Here is a 10,424-nt window from a genome sequence, read left to right as displayed (position 1 = left end):
CAACACCAAACCCAGCATGAAGTTCATCATCAACTCCTCATTCTCTTCATCTTCTCCCTCTTTTATCATCATTTTTTCTGCACATTTATTTCCATTTTCATAATTCTACTAATAACTCTTCAAGCTTTCAAGCTCAAACATCCCCAGAATTCAATTTAGCCCCTGAATACGGATAATTCAATATTTTTCCCAACAAAAGGTATCGTTTATTTTGTTTACCCCTTATCATATTTAAATTTATTTGATGAATTAGCAGAGGATACGGTTTTGTGCAGCAATGTAATCAATGTAGGAGGGTATTTGGGACTAGAATTTATAAGCTTATAATTAATTATCTTTTGAATTTCTTCAGGTTTAATACTACTACTGTTTCTCTTTGATTGTTTCATTTGCCTATTTGCACAGTTTAACTTTGAACATCAATGTCATCTACTATGCATTATTAACAATCATAAAATTTGATATTTGGAAACTACGGAATCTAACAAATAAGGCCCCGTTCACTTCACCTTATTTTTTATGAGCTAAAATTATTTTTATTGAAACAAAATTATATTTGTTGAACTTAAATTAGTTTTACTGAACTTAAATTAATTTTACTGGACTGAAATTATTTTTACTGATTTTCTATTATAATTTTTCTTTAAGAAAATTGGATTTTACTGAACTGAAATTATATTTATTGAATTGAAATTAATTTTACTAAATTGAACTTATTTTTACTGAACTGAAATTAATTTTACTGAAGTGAACCTATTTTTACTGAACTGAAATTATTTTTACTTAATAAGTACAAGTATTATTTTCTTAAGGTGAACTGGACAGGGCCTAATAAGGAATGGAGAGAGTACCAGTTTTGATTAGAGTTGTGTACTTGTGTTAGAATGTTGTGTTGCACTTGTTTTAGTCAACCTCAGCTGAGTTTTGGCCGAAAGAATTGTTAAAATTGAGGTGATTTCGATTGTCCTAATATGTTCCACAATTAGTTTCTTCTGAATGACCATTAGTTAGATTCACTATCAATAGTCTCAAATGCTAATGGAGTGTAATTCTACCATTTGTAGACCTGATATGCAAATTGTTCTTATCGGGTTTAATTTAGATTAGGTTCATTCACAGTTGAAGTCATGCTCCATAAAACAGTACATGAAATGTTCAGTTCAGATTATTTCTGTTCAGCCAGTCCCGAGGCAGAGAATAAACTGTAGTTGATGTACTGATACGTCTGGTAGGATAAGCCTAATAAGCAATATTTAAGACCTCCATTTTCAGCTGGCAGCTAACTTCGGGTTTCAGCTCACAACATTTGTTGAGTCATGCTGTTATGGGTAGTAGAACAATAACCTTGTTATGTCATGAGATATTGAGATGACAAGAATAGGCAAGATCATTGCTCTTTATTTATTTTGAAGTGCTCTAAAGAACTTAGATTAAACATGTATGTTGGTGTGGCTTTTATGATTTTGAATTTTGCTGGAACATGTACTCCAATTCCTATAGAATAATGGATTTACTATTCTTCTACTTATAGATTATAATTACGTAAATTATAATAGCTTGTGAAATCCCCATTGCTTCTGATTGCAATGTAGCATAGTGTCATTTGATGCGGATATAAGGGCAGATGGAAACAACTTCTCTAGTATCGTAGAATATAGCTGTATAGGAGACTCCGTTACCCTAACTTGGTGTTCAAATCCAGAAATGAGCTTTTTCAAAGGCATTGGAGTAACCTTGATGTTGATGATAGTATTATTGTGTCTATTTTTCCTATATCTCATCTAGTCTATTCTACAGGCCTGTTGAGTTTATTTGGAGCCCTGAATTCAGAACCAGCAAATATTGAATGAAGTTACCGTTGATGGACTTGTCTTGAGCTCTTGAGGAAATGAAGCTTCTGATGCATACATAAACTATTTTTCTGCTGGAGGTCCTAATTTGTAGCCTGTCTGTACTTCCGTAATCACTTTACTGCATATAGTTGGGAATGGAGGTAAAAGAAATAGATCGAGTGGTCATAAAAAAGCCAGTAGCTTCAAGGCCATCTTGTACTGGCTTTAGATCTTTCTCTAAACTTCATTCTGGTGCTATCAATGCATCACCACCACCTGCGAATGCTAGCTCTGAAATGGCAGTTGCTGCTATTAAGCCCAAAACAGTGAGGGTAAAGTCCACAATCAATCAGTCTCCACATACCGAAGAAATTCAGGCAAGTCTCAATCTCAGCCCCATGGAAAATTTCTTCAGCGAACTATCTGTTCTGACCTTTGTGCACTCGCTATCACAGGTGGACACTTCCAACGAAGCTCTTTGTTCATCATCTGATACCATATCCAGAGCCCCTGATCGATCCACCATCTTCAAACCACTAGCAAAGGTTGTCTCCAAGGCAACTGTTTCTATTTTGCTCAGCATGGTTAGTATAAATCATTCATACCTTTTAACTTTCATTTATACCTTTTCTGGCCTTCATGCATGCTAATCACGAGCCTTAAACGTTGTTTAAAGGGATTTATAGAAGAAAGAAGAAAGGGGGGAGGATTAGAAAGGATGAAGCTGGGAGGAGGAAGGGCAGGGTGGGTGGGGGATATATTTCTTATCCTGGAGGGATCTGAGAAAACAGTTGTAATGGAATTTAAAATTGATCAATTTAATTGTTCCAATGGTCATGAAGTCATTTTCTTGGGATATTCTTGCTGACTATATTGTCGCTCAGTTCCCTTCTTGGCTCTAAATCAAGCTTTCTCATCTTGTTGGATTCTGATCTCATCCTAATTTATGAGTGTATTGGCAAACATTACACGAAGTACTAAATGAAATCACTTGCTACAATTTTTAATGCTCGAGTTTATATTTACTCGATTGATCTATCTGCATAGCCTTCTGAGTAGTCTTCTATGGACTATGGATTAGAGCCTTAGAGATTAATTGTAACTAGTGAGATTCATACTAGGAGAATATAGGTACTCTTGACAGAGTAACAGTTAATTTGGCATGATACACTTAGTATTGACGTTAGTTCATTCAATTGACATCAATGTTATGTTTTAGGTTTCACCTTCACACATTGTAGACTCCTTTAGTTGTAGATGTTGTTATCCTTGTTTCTCTGCTTACTTATGGAGCAGGGAAATTCCAGTGTTACTCATCGACAAGCATTATCCCAGGTTAACGTGCCTGCACAGAAGGAAAAGCTACATTTATTCTCAAGTCAGCATTCAAGTAATCTGCCACGGGTTGAATTAGCTGAATCAGCTAAGTCTCCTACAATGGCACAACAAATGGTAGAGGGAGAGTCCAGAATAATGGCTTCTTCCATAACTGGTGCTGATCAACCCTCTTGTGATGGGTATAATTGGAGAAAATATGGGCAAAAACAAGTCAAGGGTAGTGAGTATCCAAGAAGTTATTATAAGTGTACACATCTGAAATGCCCTGTGAAAAAAAAGGTTGAGAGGTCATTAGATGGGCAGATAACAGAAATTGTCTATAAAGGAGAGCATAACCATCCGAAGCCAGATCATGCCAAGCGCAGTTCATCTGGAGTACATGGACAGGAATTGTTTGCTGGGACTAATCAAGATCCCAATAGTAGTGACCCCAAGTTGCATGATAATATTTGTGAGAAAAATGAAGGTTTTGAGAGACAGATGAGTAATGAAAATGAAATGCAATTGTCCAAGCAGTCAACGTTTCCTGTAAATGATGCCCCAGTATGCCATCCTGTTGATGCAGAAAAGCACAATCCTAGTGACAAGACTGTTGTGGATTCAGCTGGACTTGGTGGGGGTTGTGAAGAATCAGCCAAGGGTTTAAACGCCAATGGTGGTAGAATAAAAAACAAGAGAAGGTAAGGTGTGATTTATGCATGTTTTCTTTGTTATATCTCTTAAAGTGTTAGCATGAACATGTCTTATTTTTTGGTATTAGGAAACAAAATGTTCAAAACAATGAAACTGGAAAATCAGGTGAAGGTGTACAAGAGCCTTGCATCTGGGTGCATAACATCAACGAGCCTGAAATCATGGGCGATGGCTTTCGCTGGAGAAAATATGGACAGAAGGTAGTGAAAGGGAGTCCATACCCCAGGTTAGCAGTTATGATGTAATTAGACGTGTTTGGACTCAATGGTTATAAGTGGGAAGGGGTAGGGGGGAGGGGGGGGGGGGGGGGCAGGGGGCACTCTTCAGATTTGCATTTAATTAAATTATTTACTACAGTAGTTAGGTATAAAAATTGTCCCCCGCAAAATACATTAGATTGCTATTTGGCTGTATTGTCGCAATGAGCCAGTGACTGTAAACAAGAATTAGCAAGACACTTCCTCCATCCAAAAAGACTAGTTGCATTATCCTCAGTCCAACCCTTGTTATTAAGAATTAATTTGCACATGACAGAGTCTTAGAAGATCCATTATAGTAAATCATTCCATACTCTCTTCATCACTCAATCTTAGAAACGGTATTATGCTCAAGACCAATTACAAACCCTTACTTCTTATGAAATGTGAAAACTATATATTTCTAGGCATACTTGAGTAATATTTTCAGACAAAGAAATGACTTACTTTCTTTAAAATGAATATCACTATAAAAAAAAAGTAATAAAAAGTTTTTGACTCAATAATGTAACCACTAATTCAGATGGAGGTATTAATAACTGCATCATGATTAGAAGAACAAGTCACCATATTTTGTAGAGAAACATCCATTAATGGTGAATGGTTTAAATATTATTCTAAAGTAGCTTAAATTTTATCATATATTTTCTTTCCCTACAGAAGCTACTACCGCTGCACCAGTGTCAAATGCAATGTACGGAAGTATGTAGAAAGAGCATTGGACGATTCTAGAGCGTTCATCACAACATATGAGGGAAGGCATAACCATGAAATGCCGATGAAGATCATGAATCTTGCAGCAGTTCCAGAGCAGGAAACTCAACCACCAGCTGGTAAAGAGATAAGGTAAGAAAAATGGTATATGTGACTTGTCAGACTAATCCTTGATATGGGGCGTCATATCTGGATGCTTCAGGACCTTGATGCCAATTATGAGCTGACATTAGTTCATAGTTTCATACAGAGTATTAAAAAAAATAATAAAAATAAAATTAAAAAAAAAAAAAAAAAAAAAAAAACAATTCATTGAGATTATATCAAGTTAGTCTTTACCTGGTCTCATAATGGCTATATATGTGTGTATCTGATCTATACTATTAAAGAATGTCATGTAAGATTCATTTGAAACACATTGTATGATAGCATAGATATTTCTAATTGATTGTTTAGAGGCTCCTTTTGTATGGTGTGAGTTCATGAAAATATGATGCCTGTTGATAACTTTATTGCTTATTATGGAGTATATATTTATAGATTAAGCCAATGGAAATTAGCTATTCCGAGGATCATGATTTGGAACCCAAAAGGCGGAGGAGTTCATCTGAAATTTGAAAGAAAATAAGGAATGAAGGATTTTATTGTCAAAATAAAGGCAGTAGAGAAAAAATATAAATACTCCAAAAATCATTTAACCTTTGCCACCACTCCCTATCTCATTGAGGCGCACAGTTTTTAGCAATGCTAGCTCCTTGATGACTGAATTGGCTCTTCCTGTCACCAGCGAGTATCTTTCCCTGGCTGACTTGAAGTCAGTCTTTTGACTCCCAATTTCAGGTAATTCTACTTCTATTGGAGGGTGGTGGAATATAGCCTGCTGCAACTCATCATCAGGAAGCAGTTATTGGTACTCTATTTTGCTGATATCTTCAAACAATAATTTCAGCTTTCTTGTTCAATTTCGATTCTGACTTTATGCCTTGTGCATATAGTGTACTTCTCTCAAATTACATGTGTACCTGTTGGTATTTTTCGTTAGTCCCTAGTGTGTTATCTTCATGTTCTGCTAATGAGAACAGTTACTAATCAGTTGTGAAATACGGAGTACTCCGTATCTCATTCTTCTTTTTGTATTTTCATCTGAGTAAAGTTGAAGATGATTATGAGGATACGAAGAAAATTTCCTGTCTTTTGTGATCCTGATGAGTGGTTTCCTAGGCAATTCATTTGAGAGAGGTAATTCTTTTCTTTGTTTATGAACTGGATGTTCACTTGTTCAGTGAAGTTGTCAGGTGTAACAAAGCAGTAACATCTCTGTGAAAGGTGTAGTTGGACCAAGGTTTAATAAGTTAACTGTGTCTTAAGTCCTAAACCTTTGAGTGTGCTGCATCGAATTCACAAGTTACCTCAAGCATTAGATCTATGGTTCTTGTGAAAGGTTTAGTGGCATGTTTGGTAGCTGGTAATAAAGAGTGGATAATGGTATTGATTTTCAAAGTAAAGTAAACTTGTGAAGAAGTTTTATGCTAGTGTCCATAGTAATGCTAGTCCCTTTCAACTACTCATTTTCTTAGCAAATTTTTTAATATTATTCAGATAATAGTAATTAAAAAACAATTAAAGGTTTATAGGTAGATTTCTATTGACTATTGACATGGTAATGAACATAAGTTTTTAGCAAAAATACAAACAAATCAAATACTATTCATATAATTTATTACCGCTTACCGCAACGAGCTTTTAGTTATTCTATACATTCGGATTTTTTTTATCTGGAAGAAAAAAGATTTCATTAATATAAGATAGCCAAACGACATTTAAAAACAATTCCTAAGAATTCTTGACTTAGCACAATTATTTTACACCATAAAATAAACAGACAATATATAAAATTTACATATTTAAAGTTCTAAACACGATTTTAATAATTAAGATCCTCATTGAGCTGATCTAAATCCATGCATCATGCAGAAAATAAAGATAATATATCGAGTTTAGTAAACAAAATATATAAACAATCCATGCACCTAATCATGAAAGTGTTAGATACTAGCTTTTACCATAATTTTCTTAGTACGAAGTAATACCTTTTTTTGGTTAATTTTTTAATTGAAAAATTGCCTAGAATAATTTCAACTTTGCCTCATTCACCGAAAATAATCTCAACTATTGATTATTTTTTCATAATCCGAACTTAAACAAGAAATTGCTTCTAGTGGTCCCAACTGGTTATCCAACTTGTTATAATAACAATTTGCCGAACATGTGCTAGCACATGATTAGTAAAAAAAAAAAGAATTAAAAAAAAATCAAATTAAAAAGTACACAAAAGTTGAGATTATTTTCGGCAAATGAGACAAATTTGAGATAATTCTGCACAATTTTTCCTTTTTTAATTGCAACATTGACTTTTAACACGCATTTTGAAAAAGAGATTTAAGAAGTAAATGAATGAAACTAAAATAATTTTAACATTGATAACCTAACATGACCCCTTTTATTGTGTTCAAGTTTAATTAATTTGTGACTAATTCAACAGCATATTGTCTAGTACTACAACCTACAAGTAACAATGTTTTTTTTTTTTTTTTTTTTATTTATTTATTTTTTTTTTTTTTTTATATATGCTGATTGAAAAGTTAAGTCGATACTATTACTTATAAAAAAGTAGTGCAAAAGATCAAATTGTTACACTTAAAGATGAGTAATCACATTTTCTCACTCGTCGATTACTTTACTTTCACACTTCCTCTTCTTGAGCCAAATACCCTCTTAATTAACATAGGGTTATCAAGTACAGTCATGAAACATGTAATCGTCGTTCCTATCCCTTTCTCTCTCTAACCCTCGTTCCTATCCCTTCACCGCCCCCACCGTTCCCCTTTTTCCCAGCCACTGCTCGTCGGCGACTGGCGCGGCTCGCTTAGCCGTCGCCGGCGAGCTCAATCACTTCTTCTATCTCCCTTTCTGCCTTTTAGTTTTTGTTTTTTTGGTCTGCTGGTGAAAATTGCAGAGTTCCCCTTTGGTGGTTCAGCCCTGCCTATATTTTCACTTATTGCTGTTATTTTTTGTTGCTTGTGTTAGTCATTATATCCATCTCGTGGCTCACCCGTCACTGCTCTCCGGTGCCCTTCAATTGGTAGCAATAAGATTAGGGTTTTCTTTGGTCGCTGGATTTCTCATCTTTCTGGTATGTTTACTTTTGTGTAATTAAAGGGAAGCCTAGAGGTTTAGTTTTCTGCCTTCCTTTAGTGTTTTATTCTACTAGTACTTTGTTTCGGTCTTATGGCTAGTTTTGAAGAACTAAGGGGTATGTTGTGTATTTCACATGTTGAAGAGAATGATATCTCTTCTCAAGGGTTAGAGTTTTCAGTTGGGCAGTTAGAGAATCCTTTTGGGATTCTCAATTTTGTTAAGAGTTTAAAAAATGAGGGAAACATGTTGTTTAGGGTATTTTTACCCTGCCACGTGATAAGAATTCAGATTCAAGGACTGTCTGACGAGGTAGCTTTTACAGACTTTTTCAAAGGTCTGAGAGACGGGTCGACTTTTAAGTTCGACCTCGTCAGAAAAGGGGCTTTCACCTTACAGGCGACCCTGAGGGAGGCGGAAAGCTACATTCAAGCTACCGACCTCTGCTCCCCTGGTAGCCAGTCGGACTCTAAGAAGTCCGACAAACAGAAAGACAACCGGTCAGCTCAGCCGGCTAAAAACAAAGAAGAGAGCAAGAAAAGAAAAGAAGTTTGGGCGGTTACTGACTCTGACCATCCGTCCTAGAAGAAAAAGAAAGAATTTAAACCGTACGTTCCCAAGTACGAGTTTAATAAAGACTGCAACTCCATCCTCATGGAGGTAAAGGACCGGCTGTCCATTGAGAAGCCGAATCCTATGAAGAGTTATGTCCAGTCACGGAACAAGAATAAATTCTGTCAGTTCCATGAGGAGGTCGGCTATGACACCAACGACTGCTTCAGTCTTCAGCGTGCGTTGGACCGTCTAGCTGACAAAGGGCTGTTGAAGTCCTACATTTCTAAGTCCCCAGCCGGGGCAAAAAAGAAAAACAAGGGTCAGTCCTCCAAGACTACCCCCCAGCCTGCTAGTAGTTCGGATACCGACAAGGAGCCGGTCTACACTATAGCAGGCGGGTTCTCATGTGGTGGCCCTACCATCCGGGGCACCAAGAGCCATCTTCGAAAGATGGACAAAGATGATGATGAACAGGCGGAAGCCAGCTCCTCCTTCCCAGACGTCTTGATCACTGAGAAGGATAGGGGCAGCGTCCGCCGCCCGCATGATGACCCGGTGGTCATTGAATGTAAGGTTGCCAATCAGTTGGTTGGACGGATCCTTATAGACACCGGCAGTTCATCAGACATCATCAGCCTCCGATGCCTGCAAAAGCTGAAATACAACGTCAGCAGCATGCATCCGGTTACCCACCCCTTGGTTGGTTTTGGGGGTGGGATGGTCTACCCAGTCGGGAGAATTGACTTACCCATCCGGCTGGGAGAAAAAGGCCAGGGACGACATATTGTCGTCAGATTCTTGATCGTTGAGGAGTTGACCGCCTACAACATCATTCTTGGCAGGCCAACCCTCAACGTAGCCAAGGCAGTAATCATCCCGTCCCTCATGCTCATCAAGTATGAGAGGGATGACGACTCTGTTAGTTCCTTGAATGGGGATTAGAAGACGGCCCGAGAGTGCTATCTCTCAGCCGTCCGAGATACTGTGGCCCCAGGCGGCCAGGAACCAATAGACCTTGACAATTTCAAGGATGCCGATCCAGCACCTGCCCCACCAGCAGCTGGAAAGAAAAGAAAGGCACCTCTGCTGGTGGAAGTGAAGAAAGAGAAAAAATAGCAATCACTGACCGGTGAACGGTCAGATGAGCTCCGTCCCCAACCGGCTGGCGAAAGCATTGATCTCGTTCTGGATGACAGCCGTCCAGAACGTACTGTTAAGGTTGGGACGGTTGCTCATGCTACTTTGGGTGCAAGCTTGCACCTTCTGCTGAAGGAATTCAAAGACATTTTTGCCTTTGAAGTGGAAGAGATGTCAGGCGTCAGCCCGGACCTCGCTGTCCACAAACTCACCGTGGACCCCAAAAAGAAGCCCATCCGGCAAAAGAAAAGAAACCACGGCGAGGAAAGAAGTCAGGCAGTAGCTGCCGAAGTCAAAAAGCTGCTAGACGCTAGGTTCATTCGGCCTTGTAATTTTCCCGACTGGGTGGCCAATGTGGTCCTTGTTAAGAAACCGAATGGGACATGGCGCATGTGTGTTGATTACACAGACCTCAACAAGGCGTGTCCAAAGGACAGTTACCCGCTTCCAAAGATCGACAGTCTGGTCGATTCTACAGCCGGTCACGCCTTGATGAGCTTTATGGATGCCTACTCCGGCTTCCATCATATACCCTTGTGGAAGAAAGATCAAGAGAAGACGGCCTTCGTCACTGATCAGGGGTTATTCTGTTATACTGTGATGCCGTTTGGCTTGAAAAATGCGCCTGCCACTTTCCAACGGATGATTAATACGGTCTTCATTAATCAGATTGGGAGGAATGTGGAGGCGTACATTGATGACA

At 38.0% G+C, this 10,424-nt stretch overlaps 1 protein-coding gene across 1 annotated transcript; it reads left to right on the top strand.

Moving 5' to 3' along the window:
• Positions 1–7: 7 nt before the first annotated feature.
• LOC145573201 (WRKY transcription factor 44-like) lies at positions 8–5,303 on the top strand. Its single transcript, XM_081631783.1, has 6 exons — positions 8–199; positions 1,798–2,209; positions 2,288–2,416; positions 3,168–3,850; positions 3,931–4,089; positions 4,781–5,303. The coding sequence occupies exons 2-6, from the start codon at positions 1,988–1,990 to the stop codon at positions 4,968–4,970; spliced, it is 1,383 nt and encodes a 460-aa protein (XP_081487909.1). The 5' UTR covers positions 8–199; positions 1,798–1,987; the 3' UTR covers positions 4,971–5,303.
• The last annotated feature ends 5,121 nt before the right edge of the window (positions 5,304–10,424 follow it).

This window comes from Chenopodium album, chromosome 1 (assembly GCF_948465745.1).
Source record: "Chenopodium album chromosome 1, dcCheAlbu1.1, whole genome shotgun sequence".
Classification (NCBI taxonomy): Eukaryota; Viridiplantae; Streptophyta; class Magnoliopsida; order Caryophyllales; family Amaranthaceae; genus Chenopodium; species Chenopodium album.
The sequence above is the reverse complement of the archived record's forward strand: the minus strand, read 5'-3'. Positions and strand labels throughout refer to the sequence as shown.

What these genes read in the sequence shown, in the direction of transcription:
- LOC145573201 (XM_081631783.1), top strand. Translation starts at nt 1,988, where the DNA reads ATGGAGGTAAAAGAAATAGATCGAGTGGTCATAAAAAAGCCAGTAGCT. An exon ending in CACATACCGAAGAAATTCAG is followed by an intron (nt 2,210 to 2,287) that starts GCAAGTCTCAAT and finishes TCGCTATCACAG; the next exon opens with GTGGACACTTCCAACGAAGC. An exon ending in AGAATAAAAAACAAGAGAAG is followed by an intron (nt 3,851 to 3,930) that starts GTAAGGTGTGAT and finishes TTTTGGTATTAG; the next exon opens with GAAACAAAATGTTCAAAACA.